Here is a 27,718-nt window from a genome sequence, read left to right as displayed (position 1 = left end):
CTGTCCTAGACTCACTTTGTAGACCAGGCTGGCCTCGAACTCACAGCCATCTGCCTGCCTCTGCCTCCTGAGTGCTGATATTAAAGGCATGTGCCACCATATCCATCTTAAAAGTAGTCCATGTTTTGTTTGGTTTGGTTTTGGTTTTTTGTTTGTTTTAAAATGAACTTTGAGGTGGCCATGAGGTGTAATCCTGGCCACCTTGTTATTCCTTGGTTAGTGTGTCTTTAATATGTATAGACATCTCATTGTTCTGACTTGATGTCATTATTAAAATGGGTTTGAGAAAGCTAGGGAAATAGCTGGGTGAGGGGAGTGCTTGCCTATCATTCATTCCCAATGCATGGGTTCAGTCTCCAGTACCACATAAAACTAGATGTAGCCATGCATACCTATAACACTGCTGCATTTGGGAGGTGGAGGCGGGAGGGTCAGAAGCTCAAGGCTACCTTTAACTACGTATGGAGCAATGTAGTCAGAGATAGTTCAGACTACGTGAGACCCTGACTCAAAAATAAAAACAGCCAGGGGCTCCTAAGCCCACGAATATTATGTAGTATCTGTGTATTAGAATATATTACTACTTTATTTAATTACCATAGCTTCTGTCACTTAGAGAACATCAGTATGAATTATTAGCATGTTTTTGTTCCCAGGCATCTTAGCATAAAAGAATTCCCAGGGAGTCTAAGGGCATTCTCTTAAATTAAAAGAAGATATTGGTAGAGTCATCTAAATGTTATTTTCATTTGTTAATCTCTCTCTCTCTCTCTCTCTCTCTCTCTCTCTCTCTCTCTCTCTCTCTCTCTCTCTGTGTGTGTGTGTGTGTGTGTGTGTGTGTGTGTGTGTGTGTTACTGATGATCAAATTCAAAGTCTTATGTGTGGTAGGCAAGCAAGCATATAGCACTTAGTATATTCTTAGCCCTCTAATATTAAAACAGTCCTCTGAACTTCTTATGAGCTCTCTTTGTAGATAAATATGCTCATATGCAACTTCAGAAATAGGCCTCTCAAACCCCCTAGTCTAGGCATGAACCGCAGGGTTCTTGTGATCAGTTACTGCAGTACTCACTGCCTTCGTCATAGAGTTTTGCCTTTTAGATTGCCTAAATAAAGTTCAATTTAAATGAAGGTACCATCTCTCTCTTGAGGCATCTAAAACTAACAGTGAAATAAAGGCATGCTTAAACAGTATATTTCTGTACCCTGTGTATATATTTTTTATAACCTGAGGAACATTCTTTTACAATATATGCACTCTCATATATGCACTGAAAGTTTTGTACTTAGTATTCTGGAGGAAACTCGCTGATACTTGGGGTTCCTAGGCCCCATCTCCAGCCCTGTGCTTCTCCTGAAGCCCCATTCTAACACAGGTTTTATTTCTCCCCATGTGGTCTCTGGCTCTGCAAGGGGGCTGCTGCCTGGGCTGCAGGTGCAGGAGCTGAGTTACAGTGAGCAGCCCTGTGGTGCTGGCAGCCGTGCCTGGTCCTCTGCAAAGACAAGAGCTCTAGGCCACAGAGTCTGTCTGTCTGTCTGTCTGTCTGTCTGTCTGTCTGTCTGTCTGTCTCTCTCTCTCTCTCTCTCTCTCTCTCTCTCTCTCTTTCTCTCTCTCTCTCTCTCACCCACACCCACAGACATGCGCATACATGCACAATTTGAGTATCTTAGAATCAAATAAGCTGAAGTTGAACGAACTATTACCAACTAGAATGACTACTGAAAATAAAACATTTACAATTTTAATTTTAGTTATTAATTTTTGAGAATTTTATTATGCATAGAATGTATTTTGATCCATCCCCCGTTCTTCTCACTAACTCCTTACCTCCAGCTCGTGGCTCTCACCAAGTCTAATTTGTGCTGCTCACACATTCATGTGTGGTCATCCACTGGGAGCATGGCTGACCTAGTGGAGACTACGTTCTTAAAGAAAACAGTCAGTCATCAACAGCTCCTCAGCTGGGATGAGGCTGTGAGCCCCTCTGCCCCATGCTGGAATGCTGACTGGCGACAGCAGCTGCTGTGAGCACGAATGCAGCCGCCGTTCTGCCATGCCCAGGAGAGGCTGTGGTGCCCAGCCTTCCCTGACTGCCTTATACTCTTCTTACCCCCTTGTACTATGAGCCCTATGCCCTTGGGGTAGGGAGTGAGATACAGATGCCCCACGTGTGGCTGAGCCCTCACTCCACAGACACTAATCCTCTCACCCTGACCAGTTTTGAGTTTCTGTATTACCCTCTGTCCCCTGCACAGTGAAGCCTCTCTGATGAGGTCCGAGAAGGACTAATCTATGGGCATAAGGACAGGATTTTAGATGGCAGTTTGGTATTACATGCACTTAGAAAAATAATAATAGTAGGTTCAGCCTTGGAGCCTGTGATTTCCCCAACCATGGACCCTCGTCCAGATTTACAGTACTAGGTGTGCTCCATAAGCAGGGCTTAAGTTTTACTTTTTAGCACAATACCGGATTAATTTATAAGTATCTTTCATATTTAAAATGGTTTTTGAAAACTACTACACTGTATTTTTGTTTGTTTTGTTTGTTTTTGGCTTTTCAAGACAAGATTTCTCTGTGTAGCCTTGGCTGTCCTAGATTCATTTTGTAGACCACGCTGTCCTCAAACTCATAGAGATCTGCCTGCCTCTTCCTCCCCAGTCCAACTATTTTTTTAAATTCTTATTTGCAGTTAATAACTATTAGCAAAAGCAAAATATTAAATATTACCAGTGGCTTTCAAATTGCTTTCTTATATACAGGAAATATAATACTAAATAAAATTTAAAAGACTTTATAACCAAAAGCGAAATGAAAGTAAAGAAAATGAATTTCAAAAAATTAGAGAATAGGATATAATATTGAAAGAAAGAAGGGCCAGGTGTGGTGGCACACGCCTTTAATCCAAACACTCAGGAGGCAGAGGCGTGTGGACCTCGTGGTCTACAAAACAAGTTTTAGGAGAGCAGGGCTACATAAGGATACTTGCTTATATTGCTGCCCGGCAGTAGCACACACCTTTAATCCCTGCATTTTGGAGGCAGATGCAGGCTGGTCTCTATGAGTTCAAGGCCAGCCTGGCCTACAGAGCCAGAACAGCCAAGGAAGGCTATACAGAGAAATCCTCTCTCAAAAACAAAAAAACAAAAATGAAACAAAACAAAACCCAAGCACCCCACCACCACCAAAAAAAAAGGAACCTTCTCTTTGGAAAGAAGAAAAATTGATTTGGTTAATCTCACAAAAAAAAAGATTTTGTGGTTTACATACACACAGTACTAAAGTATATATAAGACAATAAGAAAAAAGTCACTACTTAGACTTTTTAAATTATTTCTAAATGCTATATCTCACTTCCTAAGGTTCTCTTGCAGTCTAACATGTGAACATTTATTTTTTGTTTTAAGCTTATAATTGCCCCAGGAGTGGAAGAGACTGCTTTACTGATTCGGCAGATTGCAGACCACAATTTAATGACATCAAAAAGAGACCCTCATGAGTGGCTGGATAAATCCTGGGTTGGCGTTTCACCGTCTAAGGTTGCTTTTTCTAATGTATAAGTTAGACATTCGTGAAGCAAACAGATACAAATACCTGAATCCCTTCCTGATAGCTTTGTCCACACTCCCCAAACTCAGTTATAAATTCAATGACGAAAGTCTTAAGCTGTAGACTAAAATAGGTCACTCTCCAAAGACCACTGACTGAGGAGACACCACACTGTTTTCTAGGAAGAAATGAGCCTGCTGGACTTTCCTTGTGTTAGCCCGCTGGTGGCTCAGCTCATGCTGCACAGAGCTCCTTCCCTGCACTGGCTGCTGAGAGCAACCCCCGCCGAGCTTCAGGAGCTCCTGCCCCAGGTTCCAGACAAAGTCCTGAAGGTGGGTGAGCGCCACAGGCGCCTGCGATGCCCTCTCCCATTTCAGCTCCCTGTTTGCACCACAGGCATTCCCAAATGTCGGGCTCTGGCTTTGCACGTCACGTAAGAAAGAAATCATTCACTGGAGCTAACTTTCGTAAGGAGTTGTCACTAGCTGTCAACCACAGTACACATTTTAAAAGCTATCATTGATAATCCAGTACGGTTTCTCACATTTTAAGGCATTTTGAAATACCATTGTCCATAAAGGCTCAATTAGCACGTGCTTATATTAGCCCTTCCAAGAACTTTTACCATAACAGGGAAGCAAGCTTTAGTGTTATTGGTGATATTTTAAAGTTATTAGCAAGGGATAGTATTCATGTAAGTTATATAACTAAAAATCCATTGTATTTCTTGTGAATCTAAAACTTGTCTAAAAACAGTGTAAAATTCCATTACAAGCTGCTAAAAAACAGATGCAAATTACAATGTTCTCTTTTAATGGCATCTAATTTTCTCTTATATTAGTACATGGCTTAATGTAGTCTCTATTAATTTAGCTAAGTATCATTTTTATTTTCTAAACTGTATTACATTATTATTTTTAATTTTTCAGCATTTTTGTAGCATCACTTCCTTGTTCAAGATTAGTTCTTCCTCCGTGACAAAATCATCTCCACTTTCATCGCTCCCGGAAGATCTGAATCAAACTAGTCCCTTTATTCCTCAGAGTTCAGCTCCTGTCATTCCAGAGCATGATGAATCTTATTCCTGTGACGACTCGGGGCAGACAGTGCTGGAAGGCACAAGCGCTTCTCCTCTGGAGCCAAGAGACACGCTGTACATGATGCCATCTGTAGCCCCCCACAGCCAGAGCAGCTACTGGGAAGATGCCAGTCGTAGCCCTTTTCTAATTAATACAGAATCAAAGAAAGTGAGGTGGCACGCCTTTCCAAGCCAGAGTGACTCAGAGTCAGATGTCTTTTCTTTGGGCCTAACACAAATAAGTTGTGAACCCAAAATGTCACTGACTGATACTCAAAGCAGAGTTACTCATAATTTTGTAAATTATTCTGAAGCAAAAGGAACCGGAAATATGCAAGTGTCCACCCCAGTCTTTTTACCAGAGGACTCTCAATCCCACCTTCATTGGGACTTTAAGAAAAACAGTTGTAGAAAACAGATTCACTCATTCAAGTCAAGCTGTGGAGCAGATCAGAGTACCTGCAACAAATGGTTCTCTCAGGAAGATGGCTTCTGCAGGCATCAGCCAGAGTGTCTGCCGGGCGAGCTGGAAGACTTCACATACAGAACCTCGGACGCTGGGACTGGGGAGAGCTTTTGGAGAGAACTGCCACCTGCTCCTGGGTGGGATCCGTCCCCTGCTTCTGGCTCTAATGTAAATCCCAGAGGACTCGATGGCCTTAGTTTCTACCAAGGAGCCGGAAACCATGCAGGACAGAGGAGGCTCCCTGTCTCTTCATCTACTTGGAGAGATTGTGAAGCACCGACAGGTAACACGAAATGTGAACACAGCTACTTACAGTTATAATCTTCAAAGCTAAAGCCAGGGCTGAAGAGATGGCCCAGTGACTAGTAGCTCTTGCAGAGGCCCACATTCAGTTCCAGCACCCATTTTGGGCAGCTCACACTGCCTGTAACTCCCTGGGATCCGGCACCTGGCCTCCTTGGGCACCTGCACTCATATGCACATAACTAAAAATAATTCTAGCTAGTGTTCTCCATTAACTTTGGGTTTGAGAGATAATCATACTTAATGGTCTAACAAAATATTTCAAATTCTTGTAGTATCAAATGAACCATACAGTCAACTTAAGTTTAAAATAGTACTCAGGAAGCAGGGGCAGGCAGATCTCTGTGAGTTCACGGCTAGCCTGGTCAACAAAGTGAGTCCAGGACAGCCAGGGCTACACAGAGAGACCCTGTATCAAAACAAAACAAAACAAAAGTCAGGATAAATTGGTACCTGAGGAGGAACAACACCTGAGTTTTTCCTCTAGCCTTCACATGCACACATGTGTAAAGTGCACGCGTGCACACACACACACACACACACACACACACACACACACACACACACAATGCTAGATCCCAGATAAACCTTTTCTATGAATTGTTTAACTTTATTAGGTAGGAACTTCTATCAACTTCACTTTGAAGGATGTTTTCAACTAGTCTGAACATTTTATCATATCTTCTTTTAAAAGGGACAATTTTATTTTCTCATTTTTAGTCTTTACGCCTTTGTTTCTGTATAATTTATTAAGGCATTGACCTGAACATATAGAAGAAAGTGTTAAGATCTCCTAAGGCATATGAATGTAGCTTTGCCATGACAGGGAGTTGGGAGTGAGAAGAGATATTTAAGCTTCAAAACTTCTCTTTTTAGCCGGGCATGGTGGTGCATGCTTTAATCCCAGCACTTGGAGGCAGAGGCAGGCAGATAGCTATGAGTTCAAGGCCATCCTGGTCTACAGAGTGAGTCCAGGACAGCCAAGGCTGCACAGAGAGACCCACCCTTCTACTCTAGAGCAATTAGACGTGTGAGCGCTACAGACCACTTCCCTATATAACCCTCCCAAATTCTCCATGAGAAAATTCCAGAAAGTTTCTAATTCTGACATTTCAGTCTCCCTTGACCTGTCTCTACTGTCTGATGAGGCAGCCTCCTAACTGAGCGTGGTGCTCACTGAAGACACAGGTGGTCTGCTTGCTCCAGGAACCTGGTGCTGCCTTCTGAGTGCTGGAACAGCCACGCCCACCCATCATTGACATGGATGCTAGAATCCATGTCCAGACATCACAGAGCAAATGTGCATGTGATACTGGTGTATTTAATGTGGTTTTTCATGGCACACCACAGTGTCCAAATACAATGCTTAAGATATATCATTTTTCAAGTCAATATTTGTAGAGTCTTGGGGAGTTCACCCAAAGGCCTAAGATGATTTTCCAGTTGCTCTGTCTGTCCATACTAGTGCTCCCTTTGCTGTAATTACCTACTACATTGCTTTCTAAACATATTTGTAATGGCAGCTAGCTCATGAAGCTCTGACATAGCACCCCCAGGAATGCTTACTAAAGTTTTAAATTTTTGCCTCCTTTTTAAAACTGATCTAGTCAATCAGCCCCCATAAGGGTTAAAAATCTAGGGCATTTAAAGTTAATATCGTATAGAGTAAGTGAGTCATTCCAGGTGACCTCCTGTCCTACATTAGGACCGAGGACAATTTTTCACAGGAGCACAGCTTACAAGCAGTAATCTTTTTAAAATGGCATATTAGAAATGCTGGGGTACTCGGCACATGGTGCGCTTGCCACCAAGGCTTCTGGGCTGAGGCCAGTCCCTGGGACCTAATGGATAGGGTGCAGACACCAGGAAGTCGTCTTCACACACACACACTTCACACGCAGAAATTCATTTTAAAATTCTTAAATAAAGATGGTGGAGTAAAAGCTGAACAGCTAATAAATGTAAATACATTGAACACAATATGAACAGTTTGAGTGGGACACAGAGTCAAAGAACAGAGTGTGAGTCAATCCGAGTGAGCCTCAAATGTATTCTGGTCTGTGAAGATGTGTTGGAGACTTTCAGGAATTAGGAAGCCTTCCTCAGCTATTTCCAATGTTTTTATTTAAAAATATTAGAGCCAGGAGAGAGTTCAGAGATGGTACAACCTCATGGAGGAGGGCAGCAGGGTCTGCGACAATGGACGCTCACCCAATCTTTGTGTGCGCTGATTTTAAACAGAGCCGTGGGATATAGGTGCATCATGTTTATTAAAAAATACCTGTTTTTCATTGCTACTTATCCCAATAAAGCGGTCTTCTTTCTCTCCGTTTGACAGGCTTAATGTACTCACAAGTACCACAGCCCAAAAAACGACGTCTACTGTATGAGAAAATTCCTGGCAGAATGGATGGACAGACCCGGCTGAGGTTTTTATGAAGAACAGAAAGTAGAATCTGCCATATGCCAGCTTCTACTTCCTTATGATAATTCAGTCATAAAAGTACTTAGGTTTGACTATCCAGCAAAGAAAGTACCACTATTTCTGCATGTCCTCAGGGTTTCTATCACATATGCAATTTTCATAGTATATATCCTGGCCTGTAACTTGTGTCTCAGTCTGCTTGTCTGACTTATCAATTAGCATAATAAGCATACGGCCCGCAAAGGATTCTGATTTGTGTTCACATCACAAGCCTTTTGTCTTTTTTGAAGATTTCTTTTCCACTTGTGTGTATGCACGTGGAAGCCGTGTGCACATGAGTGCAGGTGCCCTGGAAGCTCAGTCTCTGAGGATCCTAAGTCCTCATCATTCTCTCTCGCTTGCCTTTTTAAAAGATTAATTTTTATTATTAAATTGTTTTATTATTTAATTAATTTATTCAGATTACAACTCAATTGTTATCCCATCCCTTGTATCCTCCCGTTCCTCCCTCCCTCCCGCTTTCACCCTATATGTTGGTAGGTGCATATTGAGCCTGTGGAATCCAAAAGAGGCATCTGAGCCCCTTGATGTTTGTGAGCCACCTGATGTGGTGCTAGGAACCACACGTCCTTTGAGCACCACACCCCATCAGCCTTCCGGTTAGAGTCAGGAAGTGAGGCTCACACCACAGACAAGGGCAGCACTGAAGCTAGAGACATTCCATACTGTTTTCCCCAAACTAATTAGAGAGAGAAAGAAGAAATGTGTGCAACTTTTTTTTTTTTTTTTTTACTTTGGAGACAGGGTTTCCCTGTGTAGCCCTGGCTGTCCTGGAACTCACTTTATAGATCCGGCTGGCCTCAAACTCACAGAGATCCTCCTGCCTCTGCCTCCTAAGTGCTGGGATTAAAGGCGTGCCCCTGTGTGCCTGGCAAGAGCTCCCATACTTAATATACAAAGTATCCTTTCAAATTGGAGGAAAAAGAAACCAAATAGAATAAGTGAAATGCCTGAACAGATATTTCTAAGAACGTGTAAAGATTCAGGACCCGCCGCTTTGCTGTTTGTTACACAGATGTGTTGTCTGTTACATACATCCCCTTTCTCACCTATCATATTGGCAAAAATGTTGAGAACTCAGATTCCCAGGGTCAGCATGTAAGAAAGGAGAAGACTGCTTTCCTATGTCGTCTGAACAACCTTCCAGAACCTACGTGAGGCAACAACTAATAAAATGTAAAATGACTGCAGAGTTTGACTCAGTAATTGTCTTACTAAGAATTCATCTTAAACAAGTATTAACTATAACTGAAACCTATTGTAAGTACAACGTCTAATAGGTAACGACTATAGACAACTTGTAACCAGGAGAGAGGACTAAGTAAACATTTTAGAGTATAGACTATTGTGAAACTGTTATGAAGAGAATAAGTGTTCTCTGACCATAGTGAGAATGGAACTGAGCTCAGATGGGATTTCAGTTCCTAGCGTGCAGAGATAGTCCGTGACAAGGCATGTGTTAATATACGTTGATGACCGGGCTGGTGGGCCTCTCAGGCCAGCTCCCTGTCCAGGACCCCTGGCCAAGAGTATATACGTTGAAGGCCTGTTAATATACGTTGAAGGCCTGTTAATGTACGTGAGATATTTAAGGAAAAAATAATGAGTATAGCTAGTTCCCCTGAGAAATTTAACAAAACTCTGCATTTGTGTTTTTTTTTTTAGTTTGCATACAAATAGGTTTGCCACTTTCATAATTTGTTTTCATTTTGTAAAAATTGCATTGTTTAGTTCAGCAGCTTCTGAGGCAGTCTCACTAACCTGGTAAGGTAGTTTTCATCCTCCATGTTTGAGAAAAGAGAGAACAAAGACCGAATTTCCTCAGATAACTTTCCAGCCGAGGGTCCCTTCTTTAGACCCCTTGACAGTGAGTTGCACTGGCAGGTTTCCTTGTGTTATGACAGCAGCCCAGCAGGTGTCATCCTGTCCCGATACACTGCTGGGTCTGACTGCTTACACTTAGGACATGTATATCTGTGATGTCTGTCGTCTCCCTCAACCATCTTACATAGTGTCGCAGAGGAGAAAGTGGATGCAGATGTAGTGGATGTAAATGGTCTCAGGTGTGGGAGGGAAACAGACTTGTGAGAGAACAGCTGTGGTTTGTCCACTAGAGGAGGATCCGCCTCTTGTGGGGGCGTGGTCTTTGCCAACTGATAAACATCCTAGTACAGACTGAGAGGGTGTGTGTGTGTGTGTGTGTGTGCGCGCGTGCGCGCTTGCGTGTGCGTGCGCATGCGTGTGTCCCCCAAAACAAAAGGTTGGGGCTTTTTTGTCTTGGCATAGTTTCCTATTATTTGGCTGTTCGTTGCTCAGCTTCAAGACTCTCCTAGAGAGAAACACTCCAGAGAACGTTTCGAGGCTCTGGGTTCCGGCTGCTGCTGCTGCTGCTGCTGCTGCTGCTGCTGCTGCTGCTGCTGCTGCTGCTGCTGAAGTCACCTTGGCTGAATTGGTGGTTTGCTGTTTAATGGGTCTGCTGAAATCCTGACTACGAAGATTGGAATTGCTCCAAGGAACTGAGTCTAAAAAGGTCTACTTCTGTCCCCATTAACCTCTTTTCTCTCCTATCTAGGGTGGGTGTGTTGGAAGGCAGGTATAAGCATTAAAGAACCCCAAATAAATAGATTTGAAAAAGTTCAATGCCTACATCCAGAAATGTCATCTGCCTCTGGTGTCCTCACTCTGCACTGGCTCAAGGCTTAGCTCAGTCTGGAGTTTGTCTCTTTGCTCACTCCACAGGACCGGGCTGGTGGGCCTCTCAGGCCAGCTCCCTGTCCAGGACCCCTGGCCAAGAGTTTTGTTTTCAATGGAAATTTGGAGTCCTTATTAAAATTCTTGTTAATTGCGATGGAGAAGAGAACATATATAATGCTAATAGTAGGAAATAAAAAGAAACAAAAACAATTGATAGTATAAAATCACAGTCAAGATTAAGCAGACAATAGAAACATTAAAAGGTCATTCATGTTTTGATTAGTTTGGAATCCAATGGCTGGGATTATGGGAGGTCCCAGCTAATGGCTTTCCTTTTCTTCACTCTGATCTGACCGATGTTTCTGAATTCCTCCTTACTCACTCATGGTGAAGCCATGCAGAGCTGTGGCTGGGGATTGAGGCCTGCTTTTCATGTTACATTTAGATCTACTTCCGGAGACATTGACAAACTCAACCCCAAGTCCCACACTCTGCATGCACCACTCTCCCTCAGCAGCACACAGAGCCTCAGGATCCCAAAAGACAAAGCAAACACAAAAATCCTGATGTCATGGAAAATGATGAATAGGCAAAAATTTTTATTTGCAAGCTCTTCAAAGATTATTACAAACACAAACGTTCTTTCTGAAAGTGTCCCCAGTTAACTCAAAGGCACGTCACCCCAATAAGATACTTGTGACATGAATACGTTTAGGTTATATTTTCACATTTTGTTTTTAACCAATTGCAATATTCTGAAAGTAGGTCACATTTTAAACATTTGTAAAAGGCATAAGCACATTTTTAAAAAGCTTCAAACACAATTATAAATTGGAAGTACAGGCAGTACAGAAGGTTCTAACTGCTTCACACAGGATGGGCACCCTCATGAGACAGCAAGCTTTCAGTTTGCTAAGGAGCAGCGCCCAAGTTACTGTCAAAGTGGGACCATTTGCTCATTGAGAAATGGAAAGCTGTCCTTTACAAAACCAGGTTGTCAATCATTATCCCAATTTTATATTTTGTGTCATTTAGTAATTATAAATTCTTATGAACAAACTTTATTAGAGTATAAAATGTTAAGAAAATTACAAATATTTCAGTTTTTGAAGATAAAATATTTCCCTCCTAAAATGCTAACACCCAGTAAATAGGACATGCCTGTATCCCAGGCAGAGTGACTTGGGCTCCACGTGGAAGAGAGGTGTCTTAGTAAAGTTGGTGGTGAGATTTAAAAAACAAGATTTCTGTAGCGTTTTGGCTTTGGGACCAGGCTCTTGAAAACTGTCTTCTTGGGAGTTGTCGCAGTCATCTGTCACCATGTGCACAAAGGCTTCCTCAGCCAACGGCTTCCCTGTTGGAGAGAGTTTGGTTTTCACATTAGTAAGATTTACTTGCGGCTGGGCATGGTGGCGCACACCTTTAATCCTAGTACTTGGGAGGCAGAGGCAAGGGAATCACTGACTTCAAGGCCAGCCTGGTCTACAAAGTGAGTCTAGGACAGCCAAGGCTACACAGAGAAACCAAGCAACCAACAAACAAAACAAAACAAAAGATTTGCTTGTAAAGTGACTTACTATTTCACAGGACACCTAATATTCACAAAGTATAAAATAATATATGAATATAATGAAATATGTAAGCCAAGTCCTTGGACAAACAGCAGTCATGATGGTGCTTTGTAAAAGGAGAACTGATGCGCCATGTAAGACAGTTATTTTAGCAACCCAATGCACTGCTCCCTTTACTGTGGAAATTCTGCTGATAGCAGAACCAGCTCCTCAACTAAATGTGAACAATTTCCTTTCAGAAGTATGTGAAAATCAGGTCAGTTACTGTATAAACACAGAATTTGAAATATGTTGGTCCCAGGAGTAATAATCCTTGTCGTCTTTTAAAAACATGGAAATATATATACATGCCTTGCACGCGCCAGGCCGCTGAGCTACACTCCCAATGCTTTATTTTCAGATAGTCATACTGCGTTAGCTAGGTTGCCCTTCAACTCACCTAGTTTTAATTTCTTTATAAAGTTTTTAGGTTGGTGGGTAGGCAAAGATTGGAGGCTGCTTGATTCATAACCTTTTCACCATATCCTACACAAAAGCCATAGCGCGAAATGGAAACGCGGAGGTACAAGTGAGAAGCAATTCTTCCTCTGGATACCAAAGCAGCCGGGGGTGGGGGGCGGGGGGGAGGCGGGAGGGCACAACCTGAGCATGCGCACACTAGCAGCTAGCCCCGCCTGTCCTGCGTGGTCTCATTGTGAATGGACAGGATCTGTACTTCTAAAATTGTTTTAATGAAGAGGATTATTTGATCAGTCTTGCAAACTGAAGTGTTTGTAGCACCGCAGCTTGCGGGAGGTGCTGAAGGAACCACTGGTTTGTTGTCAGGAGCGGGAGGCAGCCACTGGGTTCAGTGTCCTTACTCAGAACACCAGGCACCATGAAGCTAATTATTTCAAGGTCCATTTACTAAGACGCCTGAGATTCTGCTGACCGTTCAGAAGTATGCGTCACACAGTCCTCCCATGACGTGCTATTTTTTTTTTTTCATGTCAACAAATATGCGAACAAAATGTTTTTGACGCTGGCTTGCCAGGGCGAACAGTTCCAAAAGTCTACAGCTCTTGGCTGGGTTTGACTCCCATTTCATTCCGACTCTGTTGGGGTGGGGTAACTTCTGGATTAAGCCCTTTAAAATCTGGGAGTTGGGGTTGTAGTTTTCTTGTTTGTTTGTTTGTTTGTTTGTTTGTTCCAATTGTGAGCTGCCTTCTGTTGCATCCTCCTCTGTCTCACTCCTGGTCTCGCTGGTGACTGTTCCCTGCTGTGAATTCTTGGCTAGAAGGTTCCTGTTTCCATTTCTGGCCCCGGCCCCCTCTCATTGTTTCCCCTTTGCCCTTTTAGTATTACTATCTCTGTGAGCTCTAAATGCTGACTTCTTGTGCAGTTGGTTATGTTAAGTTTTTTGGTTTGTTTGTTTGTTTGTTTTGTTGGTTTTTCAAGACAGGGTTTATGTTTTTAGCTCCTGAGGTTGTGCTTCTTTCCATAGAAATACATGTGATTTTCATTTTTCCCAATTGGATTTAAACTTCACTTTTACTTACCATAAATCATTTAAAAATGTTTCAAAATGTAGAAATGTAAGACTGTAAGACCTCAATGCAAAACAGACTCATGCCATTCTAATTAATAAATCACAAGAAAGGTATCTTCAGCTATCAACTTAAAACTTCACACACACACACACACACACACACACACACACACACACACACCGCAGTAGCTACATTTTATCTTCCATTGACACAGAGATATGTGCCAGGTAGTGGTGGTGCGCACCTGTTGTCCCAGCACTGGGGAAGCAGAGGCACACAGATTCCTTTAGTTAGAGGCCAGCCTGGTCTACAGAGCAATTTCTAGGATAGCCAGGGCTACACAGAGAAACCCTGTCTCCAAACAACCTAACAACCCAGATGTTTAGGGAGCATTTAGGGAGAAACCATAGACCAAGGTGGACAAGTTAGTCTTTAGTCCCAAAAGATGCAAGTCAGTTGGTAACAGCAAAGAGCAAATCAAAACCCTGGGTCAGAGGGGAATTCATGTCAAGAAATACTGCCAATCAGCTCAGTTAAAGAGCTCGTGTGCATAAGACGACAGCATGTCACAGATGGTGACAAAAAGAACAAAGCTTCTCTTAGCTAGACCCCCTAGACCCACAGGCAGGGAAACTATAGCCCTGACTCACCCAGCAGGCATCGGCAGCATTTTGGCACTTTTTTACCCTCTGTTGCCCAAATCCTTTGGGAAGCTCTCTGAAAACACTATGGCCCCAAACCAACACGGTGCATACTAACTTACCAGTCTTCAAAGTAAAGCACAGGATCTGGGCTCCCGGAAGGGGTTGCTTCCAGCTGGAACACCAAGCAGCAGGGCGTCCTTGCAGGCATTCTGCATGCAGTACTGCTGCAGCTCTGCAGCTGCCTGAGAGACCTGAGGCAAAGCACAGTGTGAGCCCCTGCTCACAGCCAGACCACACACACACACACACACACACACACACACCCGCAGCAGGCGCTGGGCAGCCTGTGCTGGGACACCATTATTATTACCAGCTCTGCGCTGATTGCAGCTACTTACTCCCTCTTGGAAAGACTGTACTATTGGGTTTAAGATACTTTTGGACTGCTTTAACAAAGGGGACACTCCAACTTCGATCTATTTAAAATTCCAGTTTTGAGACCCAGTTGGTAAGGAAATGGCTCGTTCTCAAGTTCCCAGTACAAATATGTAAAACTCGTGCTGATAATCTAAACTTGCCATGTGAACAAGGACCGAGCTTTGTCCAGGCTGTGCCAAGCAAGTGACAGAGTTATTTTATGCTCCCAGAAAGCACAGCTTGCTGGTTCAGAATGTGTTCTCTAAGGATGAAGGCCCAATGACAGAATGCTTGCCACACACGACAGTTGGCGCCTAGCACAATACACAGAACAGTAACAATACTACTGATAATAATGATCACTTTCATAATAAATAAATAAACAAACCCAGGGCTGTTATGTATTAGGCATGGTTTGAGTTTGTCCTCCAAGGGCTTACATGTTGAAATTTAATCTCCACTATGATGGGTGGAAATGTGTTTATGTATTTTATGTCTATGAGTGTTTTGTCTGCCTGTGCATCTGCACCGCAGAAGAGGGCACTGGATGCTGAGACTACAGTTGCGAGCCACTGTGGATGCTGGAAATTGAACTCAGGACCCTGGGGAAGAATAGCCAGCGCTCTTAACTGCCGAGGCGTGTCTCCAGGCCCAAGAGGGTAGAAACCTAAACCATTTTGTAGGGTGTTTGCTTCAAGGCTCATCTTTGGGAGGAGTTTGGAATTAAAGTCATCAGGGTGGGGCCCCCATGGCTAAATACTGGAGGCTCCATCTGAAGGAGGCCAGGGGGACAGCCACAGGCATGCATGCACCCTGCCTCGCATGATGAAAAGCCCTGTGCTGCCTTGGGAATCGGCCAGCTGAAAGGGCACCAGCAAATGCAACCCCTCTGGACCGCGGACTCTTCAGAACGATAAGCTAAGATAAACTTGTGTTCTTTACGTTATGCAAGAACTCTGGTTCTTAGCTATTGGCGACAGAAAAGAGACTAATACTATTATGTTACATCTACTTATTGTATGCTTACAGTTGCCACCAAGTTTCTGAAAAGCCTTAGAGATTTGCTGTTAGTGCTAAAATATTTAATTGGTAGTACATAAAATATAGTATAACCAGTCTAACGTTTAAGCTAAATTTCCCCGTCAATTGAAACTAGATGTTTTTACATTAATTATAATTGGAACTAATGGTTCTAGGTAAATTACTAATGGTTAAAGAAATACAAAACCAATCATGCCTGCCCTTACTGTGCGTCAGGGAACTGGGTGAACTCCACATGTAGTGGGTGGGTTGGGACGCTCAGGATCCCTGGAGAAAGGAGACTAGCCAGACCCCAGCATAAAGAACGTGGTGTTAAAGGCAAAGTAAGGAGTGTGCAGAGAAAACAAGCGAGGCCAGTCAGTACCCTTAGCATTGCCTAGGGAGAGGCTCTGGCTGGCAGAGAACAAAGCTCAGACTCTGTAAGCTGTGCCCTGCAGTGGCTTATCTGACTCACCAACTCCAGAGGATGCGTGCGTGTGCCTGTGTACGTGTGATCGTCCACAACCCTTTCTCGAGTGTACATATGAGTCTCTACCCTCAATAATGCCCACAGGGTGAGCAGGCATTTAATTCAGTTTTCCTTCCAGGTCTGATGCCCAACGATACGGAAAACTTCCAACAACACTAGTTTTAGTTCCCTGTGTTCTCTCTTCAGACCGCCTTATTATTCTCCGCCTGTAGCTCAGCAGATCTGGCCTACACCGGTAACTACTCCACTTGGGAAGGTGAGGGGCCTGCATCCCGGGTGAAGCTTTCATTCTCTTGCGCTGAGCTCACAATGACCACTAGGTGTCGCTGCTCCCCGTATGTCCTCACCATCAAGGAAGCTGATGCTGCCTGCCTCATCCCTGCTTTCTGGCACACCTCCTGCTCAGCAGCTATCTGGATCCAGCTCCATTCACTTTCTGCCCTCAGATTACTTGGTGGTCAGATGCCAGCGAGGAAAAAGGACCCACAAGCGGTACAGGCCTCCTATCTCATAGTGTCTGGGGTGTAACTGCTCAGGCCGGACAGCTCCACTGTGGCCAGCAAGCACTTCCTCCTCCCTTTACTAGTTCCCGTTCCACTGCCCTAGAAGAAAGCTCAGCGTCGGGTTTCACAACCCTGCACCAAGGCCTGTAATCCGCAATCAGGGGGACTCTACACCCGTCTTCATCCCCTTTCTTCCTGTCCTTACAGATGTCACCCCAAACCCTTGTCCCCTCTACATCCACCTTGCCTCTGTTGGTTTCTTTTTTTCCTTGACAAAATAAAACAACAAAATAATCTTTCCTATTTCATTTTCGAACTAAAAAAGGAAGTTATTTCCTCTTTAAAACTAGGTGTTTTGTTTTGTTTTGTTTTAACCTGTCTGGCCTCCTACAAAAATCCAGCGTCTACTTCCACGACATGTTATTGGCACATCTCTGTACTCCAGGCATCTGTCCCTTTTACCTTGTAAACCTGGTGGTCTGAAATAATTCCGTTTATTGGTTAGTTTGTTTACCGTATCCACCCGATCCTGTATTCTCTGGAGTTAGTGCCAGGTTAAGGCACTACTGAGGAAACGAATCTGCGAATCACACTAGCTGCCAAACACAGAGTGGAGCTGCTGGCTGTGCTCGTGAGCCTTCATTTCTATTTTATCTCATGGGTATTTTGCCTGCATGTCTGTCTGTGCGCCATGCCTGGTGTCCAAGGAGGCCAGAATAGGGCATCGGCCCCTTGACACAGTTACAGACGGTGGCGTGTGTGCTGGGAATTGACCCTGGGTGCTCTAGAACAGCAGCCAGTGCTAGCTCTGCTGCCCGCCATCTCCCTCCCTCTCTCCCCCTCCCTCCCCCTCTCTCCTCTCACCCTCCCCCCTCTCTCCTCCCACCCTCCCTCCCTCCACCCCTCCTCTTGACAATCAATCCCCTCACCTTTGTCTTTTGAATTGTCCCTGGTGGCCAGCTACAAGCACTGTTCTTTGTCTATTTCACGCTCATATATTTTAATGACCTTTTTCGGCCTTGTGCTGCGGGCTGTCCACACAGCGAAATCTCTCCTGGATATCTCTGTAAAAATCCGCAGATGCAAAATGGAACCCATTCCCCTCTCCCTCCTGATCCCTCTGCTTGACGGAGTCAGGCCGAGCATCCTTCCCGCCTCACTCGCTCTCCTACGTTCATTCAGTGGCCTCCCTCCCCATCTCTCAACAGCATCCTCCTGCAGCGGGGTGGGTCAGGCAGAGTCCCGCCGCCAGCGTGTCACAGGCCTGGTGTGGACACGCCCACGGGGCCCTCGGACCTGGGCCACGTCCCGGGCCAGGCTGCGTCGGCGGAAGCACCCGTGGGGGCCTCCAGCGCTGGCCTGGGGCCCGGACCTGGGGCCACCCCGCATCCACGCGCGGCTCGCGAGCACCCGAGGCCCCGGCGCGTGCCCGGCCCGGCAGCCGCCACTTCCGGCGGGCCTCGCCTCTGCCCGCCGCTCCCTTGGCGGCCGAGCTGGCGCTGGGGTCCGGCGGGCCGGCCGCTCACCTTGATCCTCTCCACGCCCGCCTCCAGCTTGAGCTGCTCCACCAGGCGCTGCAGGGCGCTCACGCTGGCCCCGGAAGACATGGCGGCTGAGGCTGCTAGCTGCGGGCCGGGCTGGGCGGATCCGCGGCCGAGCGGGGTGCCGCCCCGGGGCGGGGTAGCCAAGGCGCCCGCCCCGCTGTCCCCGCGCTGGGGTCCCGAGCTGACCAGCCGCGGTCGCCGCTGCCTCAGAACAAACCTAGGTGGCGCCTGCGCTGCTAAGGGAAGGGCACTGTAGGATTCCGTGAAAGAGCAGGTCAAACCCTTCAGAGAAATCCCGCGGTTGGTCTAATACCGAACAAAAGTATACCAGCCCTTTCCCTCCAACTATGACCATTGTTTCCAGTTTCATGCTGAATTTCCGGATTTTTTTTTTTTTTTAGTGTGCACATTTGTTTTACAAAACTGAGATTATTACGTAAAAACCTGAGGGGTTTTGTTTTATTTTGTTTTTACCCGCACTATATAATGACTATCCCGCCATTCTTGTGTGCCGCGTCGTTATCTTGTCATCGCACGCTAAACTGGGTAATGCAGAAAGGCAGTATCGTGGGGTTACTAAACTTAAAAGCCTGGAGACTTCAAAGCAGTGGGTTTAATTATTTAAAAATAGCTGCAAGGCTCAAATTCTCACCTTGCTCTGCCCTGAGTGTTGTCCTTGTCGTCAACATGGATGCACTTAGGGCTGCAAAGAAAACCCGTGCTTCCTTTTAACCCTGCCTAGACAACCCAGAACCCAAAATACTGCATTCTTGTGGATATTGAGGGAGCGGGTGGACTCCCAAAATGGGTCTCTCTGGCTTGTATTGAACACTAGCCTTCTTGAACACTAGTAAACCAATGGCTACTTAAAAAATGATTTGTCGCTGAAGTACCCAGCTTCCCAGCTGTTGAGTCTTCTCTGGAGCCAAGAGCCACCCAGGCCAAGGTCACACACACAAATATAACCATAGTCTCCATTCAGTGAGATTTTTCCCCCCACTCTCACTCCCCTCAAATTGAGACAGAATTGATCATCCCGACTCTGGAGTTTCTTCTGGGGTCACCTGAGGTCTTTTGGCCACTACATCGTGGGTCAGCTCCCCGCCACCCCAATCCCTATTTACTGATTCCATAGCAGGTACTAATAGGAAGGACTGACCTCAACAAAATTCCCAGCATAATAATCTCTATCTCCGGGTCTGGTTTCCTGAAGAACTCAAAACTAAGACACCCGGTGTAGGCTTTGAATTTTTGTTTTGTTTTGTTTTTGTTTTTCGAGACAGGGTTTCTCTGTGTAGCCTTGGCTGTCCTGGACTCCCTTTGTAGACCAATCTGGCCTCGAACTCACAGTGATCCGCCTGCCTCTGCCTCCCAAGTGCTGGGATTAAAGGTGTGCACCACCACCACCTGGCTGGCTTTGAACTTTTCTAAACCTATTTTCTTTGGGATTCTTTAAGGCTTATACCTCCCTTCCAACCCCACTACCCTAGGTAGGAGAGAAAAGGTTAATGGGAACAGGAGAAGTAGACCTTTTGAGACTCAGTTCTTGGAGTGATTCCACTGGCATAGTCGGCAGAATTCCAGCCGACCCGTTAAACAACAAAGTAGCAATTCAACAAAAGTGACTGCAAACGCAGCCACTGGAACCCAGAGCAGCAGCCAGAGTCCCAAACCTCAAAGCATTTGCTGGGGCAGTTCTCTGTAGGCGCCTCTCAAAGTGGAGTGATGAATGGCCAGGACCAAAAAGCCCCACCTCTTGTTTTGGGAATATGTGTGTGTGTGTGTGTGTGTGTGTGTGTGTGTGTACTCTCAGAGTCCATAGTAGGATGTCTATCAGTTGGAAAAGACCATGCCCCCACAAGAGGTGGTTCCTCTTCCAGTGGACAAACATCACCTGTTCTCTCACAAGTCTGTTTCCAGTGGAAAAACACCGCACACCCTCACACAAGTCTGTTTCACATCCCACACTTGAGATCAAAACAAAGACACGTTTACATCCACTATAACCCAGTCAAATAACAGAGTGAAAAGTGATTTTTTTCCAAGAGAAAATTGAGAAACTATTTTTTAAAAATTAAGACAAAATTAATTTTGGCTATTGCATTACACAACTAGATCATAATTTATCACCTATCCCATTACTTAGTATCACAATAAGTATACAACTTGTGCTTTCTGTTCCACTTTCTAGGCAGTATGCCAAAAGAAGAAATGATGGATCAGAGTATCAATATTTATGCCAAACATGGTAGCACAGGCCGGTGATCCCGTGAGTTCATTGGCTGAGGCTGGAGTCACTACTTACTGAGTGACTGAGTTCAAGGATGATGTGGGTTAGGTAACTGCCCCCTGCCACCTCCTTCTCCCTCCCTCCCTCCCTGCCCCCTCCTCCTCCTCCTCCTCCTCCTCCTCCTCCTCCTCCTCCTCCTCCTCCTCCTCCTCCTCCTCCTCCTTCTCCTCCTCCTCCTCCTCCTCCTCCTTCTTCTTTTCCCCAAGGTAGTTTCTTTGTGTAACCCTGGCTGTCCTAGAACTCAGAGATCCACCTGCCTCTGCCTCCCAAGTGCTGGGATTAAAAGTGTTCGTGACCATGCCCAGCAATCATCTTTCATTTAAAAAAAAAAAAGATATGAAGATTTTTAACTTTTCCTAATCTCTTACAGTGATGTGTAACTATTTTCTCACTGAAAGATGAGTGACTATTTTTATGCCACAATTATACCAACCTGCATTGCTGTTTCTTTATCTAAAACAGTGGTTCTCAACCTTCCGAATGGGGCAACCCTTTAATACAACTCCTTATGTTGTGGTGACTCCCAACCACAAAATTATTTTTGTTGCTACTTCATAAGTGTAATTTTGCTACCATTATGAATCATAATATAAATACAGTTTGAAATGGTCTTAGATGACCCCTGTGAAAGGGTTGTACCACTCCCAAAAAGGTCGCAACCAACAAAGTTGAGAACTGCTGATCTAAAAGATGAAAAACTTTTTTTGCATCCCTTTAATGCCTTGAAATTAAATGTCTTACATTCTTAGTTTTCAAATGTGTGTGTATTTCTGCACATGCATGAGGGCATAGGATCCCCTAGAGCTAGAATTACATGCTGCCGTGAGCCACCTGGTGTGGGACCTGGGAATCAAACTTGGGAACTCCTCAAGAGCTGATCCATTTCTCCAGGCCCATCCCGCATTCCCCCTGTGTGCTTTGTGCCCATGGGCTTTGAGGCAGGAAGCCTATGTGGTGAAAGCAGCTGCTTTACACGTCTGAGGGCCCTCTCTACCTACAAGCTTCTTCAGCACAGAGACACATATCAGAGCAAAGAGATGGAAATACAAAATTGACAAAGGACAGAATAGAATGGCTGTGTGTTAAAAGAAAAGGCACAGAGTTCAGTGGAGTGAAGGATACAAGGCTTCAGGAGGCCTGGACCTTCAACACATGCTATGTAGACGGCTAGGAGGAAAAGGAAAAACATCCCAGTGTGGAGGAGAGGAGGAGCCATGCACACACTAGAGAGGGTAAGTGAAACGAGCAGAGCACTTTGGTCAATAACAGAAGCCCCAAAGCTGCTTAAAATCATAGAAAAATTTTTTAAAAAGACTGGTTTTGTCATTTTGGTGGAAGGATTGGCTGGATAAAACTGTGAGGGCAGGAATGGAGTAGCGGTGTGTCAGAAGATTAAATTAATAGTATTTCACAGTGGTTATGAAATGTGAAGGAAAGAGGGCAGAGGGTTCTGCTGTGGAAGCCAGGGCAAAGGCTGGCATTCAAAACCAAGAGGCATCCGTAGACTGAAGATGAACAGGCGAGAATAATGAAACGAAGGGCACTGCTGTCTGAAGCCCTCTAAGCTACTGACAATGTTTACCACCAAGATGTTCATGGGAGACATCAGCACAGCACTTACCACCAAGTCAATGATACTTGAAATGAAGGCTTTGGGGTTGCCAGGGTAACATGACGCCACACTGTGCTGTCAGCCAGGAGGCAGGAAGGTCTAGCCTGGGCCCTCGATCATGACTGCTCCTGACTGCCTCAGTGTTACTTCATCGGCAATGGTCTGATTTTGAGAAAAGCAGCTGACTGGGCATAAAGGCCCTCGATGACCCATGGTCAAGAGGGATGTCCCCTAAGAGGAAGGCACACCATCTATCTGTCTGTGTGGTGCTTGGACTTCAACAGGGTGACTTTCCCCCAAGACTTTGGAATGGTGCCCATGGTGGCACACACCAGGGAAGTTAAGGCAGAAGGCTTGCTGCACGTGTGAGGCTCACATTGAGGATACACAATGAATCTGTCCCACAAAGCCAACACTAAGCTCACCTTCATTTCAGAAGGCCACCCTTCACCTAGCAGACCAGACACTTCCCCGAACGTGCCAGACTTTCAGGGCTCTAGAGACAGAAGCCAGACTGCAGCTAAAATGCACACATCACCAGCAGATTTAAAATTTTTTTGTCACTTTTTCCCCATGGCTAAGACAATTTTACTTTAAAAGAAAAGGGTGGGGTGGGGGGAACCTACATCTCCAGACCTATGGTAAAAACTTAAACTCCTAGTCCTGAGAACATCAGCTTGTTGTTTGAAATGGCAGTGTCCCGAGACATCCTTTGTCCATCTCCCCCACTCCCCCCACCTGGATCTGTAGTCCTCTGACCCTCCTTCCTTACTTTACCAGTCTACTAATAAAACAGAGGTCTGCCAAATGACAAGTTTCTCCATCCCCTAATCAAACAAGGAGGGATCTACGGGGACATGGCGTTACACTGACCTGAGGCCACACAACTGCTGCCAATCTTCTAATCCTTTTAAAAACAAAGGTGCTGGTTAAAATGCATTAACTATGTATGCCTTAAAAATAGCCATGGCATTTATCATGTGCAAGCAATCCATCTACTTCCAACTCATGTAAATTATGCATGCTCACCTACATTATAGCTCTATGAATTCAGTAATTTATACCACAGAACCTTAAAGCCTGGTTGTTTAAAAAGGTCTCATCATACAGGTGAGGAAACCAGAGAAGTTAGATAATTTGGTTATTAATAACTAGGTTCTAAGGTTTGGCTTTGCCCCATACTTATGTGAAGTCATCACATTTTGTCAGCCAGCCTAACTGTAATTCATGCAGACTTGGCTTGTCTTGGTGTCTCTGGTGCACAGACCATATTGGAGTCAACGTTCCACAGTAGCTAGACCCAAGTTTCACGTGTAATGTCCACAGAACTTTCAAGTGTCCAGTTTACCCTGTTTCAACAATCATCTATGTAGCCCTGGCTGTCCTGGAACTTGCTATTTAGACCAGGCTGGCCTCAAACTCAGAGATCTGCCTGCCTCTACCTACCGAGTGCTGGGATTAATGGTATATGTCACCACATCCAGCCCAGTAGTCCCATGTGTAACAGCAGCTGAATGTTAGCTAACTGGAGGCTTCCAGCCAGCCAGCATTCCCAGGGTTTGAGTGTTAAACATCCTTCATACCCCTTCCCCCAAAATAAGCCAAAAGGAAACAAACTGATATTGCTAAACATAAATGCAGCAGAACTGAACTAGTTAATTCTCCATGCTTTTTTAGGGTGGTGGTTTTTTGTTTTTGTTTTTGTTTTGTTTTTCATGTAATGTTTAAAGAATCCCACAATGTTCCGATTCCAAGCAGATCTGATGTATGCTGTAAGGCTGCAATTGACTTTTTAAAATCCTTTTCTCATACATTACATTCCTCCCTCCCTCCCCTCCCTCCCCAACACTCTCTCACCTCCCCACCTCCCCCGGATCCCCTGCTCCTCCATTTCCCTTCAGAAAAGAGCAGGCCTCCCAGTGATATCAACTGAACACAGCATGACAAGTTACAGTAAGACCTTGTGTCAAGGCTGGAGGAGGCAACCCAGTAGGAGGAAAACGGTCCCAAGAGCAGGCACAAGAAGTCAGAGACATGCCCAGTCCCACTGTTAAGAGTCCCACAAAAACCCCAAGTTACCAACCATACCATGTATGCAGAGGACCTAGCGCAGACCCACGCAGGCTTGTGATTGCCACTTCAGTCTCTGTGAGCTCCTATGAGGCCTGCTTAGTTGATTCTGTGGGAGTGGTGTCCTCAAGCCCTCGGGCCCCCACAGTTCTTCCCCTTGCTCCTTCTGCGGGGTTTCCCACACCCTAGGGAGAGGGAACTGATGGAGAGCTCCAGTTTGTGTGGCTCTCTGCATCTGCTCCCATCAGCTGCCGGAAGAAGCCTCTCTGATGACAACCGGGCTAGACACTGATCATTAAGTATAGCAGAATATCACTGGGAATCATTTTATTGACTTCCTCTCCTTAGCCCAGGTCTCTGGGCTACCCAGCCTCCAGTTCCTGGTCATCCAGGCAGTATCGGGCATGGGCTCAAACCAGTCACTGGTTGGCCACGCCCACAGTTCTGTGCCTCCATTGCCTCCACATACCTTGCAGGCAGGAGAGGACTGTAGCTTGAACACGTTGTGGCTGGCTTGGCGTCCCATTCCCACCACTGGGAGTTGTCTGGTTAGAGCAGACGGCTGCTTCAGCCTCCCTGGATCCTCCATCACTAGTCCTCGCTAAGGTCACCCTTGAGAAATCCTGGGACATTTCTTTTGCACTATGTTTCAGCATTGGCCTTGCCCAAATGCCCTACAATTACAGTTGTCTCTCCACAACATGAAGAATCTACTCTCTTTCCCCTTCCCAGGGAGATCGATGCACGCCCCGTGAGCCCTCCTTGTTATTAGCGCGTCTGGGTCTGTGGAGTGTAGCATGATTATCATTTATGAAACAGCTAATATCTATCCACTTATAAGTTAGAACACACCATGCTTCTTTGGGGGGCTGGATTACCTCAGGATCATTTTTTCCTAGTTCCACCCACTTGCCTACAGATTTCTTGGTGGTGTGTGGTTTTTGCTTTAACAACTGAGTAATACTCTATTGTGTAAATGTACCACATTCTCTTTCTCCATTCTTTGGATGAGGACATCTAGGTTATTCCTATTCCTGGCTATTACAAATAAATCTGCTATAAACATAGTTGAGCAAGTATCTTTGTGGTAGAATGGAGCATCCTTTGGCATGTGCCCAAGAGTCGTATAGTTGGCTCTTGAGTTAGATCCAGTTCCCAGTTTTCTCGGGAGCCACCAAGTTGATTTCCATTGCGCTCCCACCAACAATGAAAAACAAGTTCCTCTTGCTCCACATGCTTGCCAGCGCGTCTTCTCTTCTGTTTATCTTAACCATTCCAGCAAATGTAAAGATGGACTCTCAGAGTTTTGATTTACATTTCCCTGATGGCTAAGGATGTTAAACATTTAAGCGTTTCTCAGCCATTTTGAGAGTCCTGTTATGAACCCCATTTGGACTGGCTTTGTAGCCCAGGCTGGCCTCGAACTCACAGTGATCCACCTGTCTCTGCCTGCTGAGTGCTGGGCTAAAGGCGTGAGCCACCGCGCCCAGCTTCTGTACCTTCTTTTAAAATTGGACTATTTGGTTTGTTAATGTCTAGTTTCCTGAGTTCTTTCTGTATTTTGCATATCAGCCCTCTGTCAGATATGGAGTTGAAGATTTTTCCACTCTGTAGCTGTCATTCTTTCCTACTGACAGTGTCCTTTGCCTTACCGAAGCTTTGCAGGGCCATGAGGTCCCATTTACTGTTGATCTAGTGCCTGCGCTATTGCTCAAAGTTGTCTCCTGAGCCAATGTGTTTCAAGGCTGTTGCCCACGCTCTCTTCGATCAGGTTCGATGTATCTGGTTTTACGTTTAGGTCTTTGATCCACTTGGACTTCATTTTGTGCATGGTGACAATATTTATCTATTTGCATTCTTTTATATGTAGGCATCTAGTTGGGCCAGCACACTATGTTGGAGGTATTTGTCTCTGACTTCTTTACCAAAAATCAGTTGTCCATAGGTGTGTGGATTTTTTTGGGGGGGGGGAGAGGTATGGGGAGAGTTTGAGACAGGGTTTCTCTGTGTAGCCTTGGTTGGTCTGAGGTGTGTAGATTTATGTCTGGGTCTTCAATTGGATTCCATTGATCAATGTGTCCATTTTTACACCAACACCATACAGTTTTTACTGCTATAGCTCTGTGGTAGAGCTTCCAATCAGGGATGGTGATACCTCTACAAGTTCTAGTATTGTTCAGTATTGTTTTAGCTATGTTGGCTTTTGTGTTTCAGTATGAAGTTGAGTATCGTTCTTTCAAGGTCTGTAAAGAATTCTGTTGGGAACTGCATTCAAGCTGTAGATTGCTTTTGTAGGAATGGCATGTAGGAATTGCTATGTTGATCCTGCTGATCAATTAAGGACTACAACTTAGAAACTGGAGAACTCATAATATACCAATGAAGAAAGGACTAATAACAGATCTATTATGAAGATATTTATATGAATAAAATCCAAAGGGCAATTTTGCAGATTTCAATTACACGAGTAGGCAGTAATGAACATCTATGTTGAACAACCAACCCATACTCCCTACACTAAGGGAGCTGTAAGGGCCTCTAGTCTTCTCTGGATGTTTCTAAAATGGAGAGATTTTATTTTGGTGGAAGATGGGCAGAGTACACTCAGGTATGGTGGCTGTGGCAAGCAATGGCCTTTCCTTCATCCTGAGAATCTGAATCAGCACAGTGAACCGAGGGGAGAAGAAACCGCCCCCCCCCCCACCTTTCTGTCGGAGTCCACCTGGATTCATGCGACGACCAGGCCCAAACTCCCTCATGAGCCTTCAGTGGACAATTCCAGAAATGGAATGCAGTAATTAAAAAAAAAAAAAAAAGACAAACAAAAGAATTATCCAAAGATACATAGCGTCTTCATTGGCTGGACATCTTTTTTGCCATTTTCTTCACACACAAATGTGCTGGTTAGTTTCTATTGTCAACCAGATATGACTTAACGTTAACTGGGAACAGAGCCTCACTGAGGGTGGCCTGTGGATATGTCGGGGGGACTGTCTTGATAATTAAGGGATGTAGGAAGCCCCAGGCAAGTACAGGCAGCACCACTCCCTAGCAAGGAAATGCTGAACATAAGAGGCAAAGATACATACAATCTGTCCTTGCTCTTGTGGGTAGGATATTATTAAGCTGCTTGAGTTCCAGCCTTTCACCAAAATGACTGAGTGTAACTTGGAACTGGAAGCTGAAGAAGCCCTTTCCTGCCTTATGCTGCTTTTTGTCAGGGTGTTTGTCACAGTAACAGAAATGAACCTAGGAAAACAGGCAATCAGAGACTTTTTGGAAAATGCCGAGGTACACTAATATTATTATTTCTTTCTGGTCTTTATATGTCACAAATTTGTTCTTTGATAATAAATGAGCACCGTGTGCTATGCTTTTCCATAACCCTAAAAATGAACGGACACGTAAACATTTCCACTAACATTTACAGAACTCTTAAAAAATATATATC

At 44.9% G+C, this 27,718-nt stretch overlaps 2 protein-coding genes across 3 annotated transcripts in view; one reads left to right on the top strand and one right to left on the bottom strand.

Moving 5' to 3' along the window:
* SHOC1 (shortage in chiasmata 1) overlaps positions 1–8,986 on the top strand; it is an 86,717-nt gene extending 77,731 nt beyond the window's left edge. The window contains exons 25-28 of one of the 2 annotated variants that reach the window (XM_084779868.1): positions 3,410–3,541; positions 3,734–3,883; positions 4,481–5,378; positions 7,737–8,986. In XM_084779868.1, coding sequence (XP_084635994.1) covers positions 3,410–3,541; positions 3,734–3,883; positions 4,481–5,378; positions 7,737–7,837 — 1,281 coding nt within the window. In that variant the 3' untranslated portion in view covers positions 7,838–8,986. The remainder of the gene's footprint in view (positions 1–3,409; positions 3,542–3,733; positions 3,884–4,480; positions 5,379–7,736) is intronic. The other variant, XM_084779869.1, reaches the window with a different exon arrangement.
* A 2,160-nt stretch (positions 8,987–11,146) lies between these two features.
* GNG10 (G protein subunit gamma 10) lies at positions 11,147–18,433 on the bottom strand. The gene is made up of 3 exons (XM_084753043.1): positions 18,278–18,433; positions 14,441–14,572; positions 11,147–11,931 (listed from the first exon to the last, which is right to left on the bottom strand). The coding sequence occupies exons 1-2, from the start codon at positions 18,356–18,358 to the stop codon at positions 14,447–14,449; spliced, it is 207 nt and encodes a 68-aa protein (XP_084609169.1). The 5' UTR covers positions 18,359–18,433; the 3' UTR covers positions 11,147–11,931; positions 14,441–14,446.
* Positions 18,434–27,718: the final 9,285 nt, after the last annotated feature.

This window comes from Acomys minous (genome assembly GCF_964271855.1).
Source record: "Acomys minous genome assembly, chromosome: 1".
In the NCBI taxonomy this organism is placed as follows: Eukaryota; Metazoa; Chordata; class Mammalia; order Rodentia; family Muridae; genus Acomys; species Acomys minous.
Note: the sequence above shows the minus strand (reverse complement) of the source record. Positions and strands in the feature narration are given on the sequence as shown.

Excerpts from the sequence above, each read along its gene's own strand:
- GNG10 (XM_084753043.1), bottom strand. The coding sequence starts at position 18,358 with ATGTCTTCCGGGGCCAGCGTGAGCGCCCTGCAGCGCCTGGTGGAGCAG. Across the intron at positions 14,573-18,277 it reads CGGGCGTGGAGAGGATCAAG|GTCTCTCAGGCAGCTGCAGA; the intron begins GTGAGCGGCCGG and ends GCTTTGCCTCAG.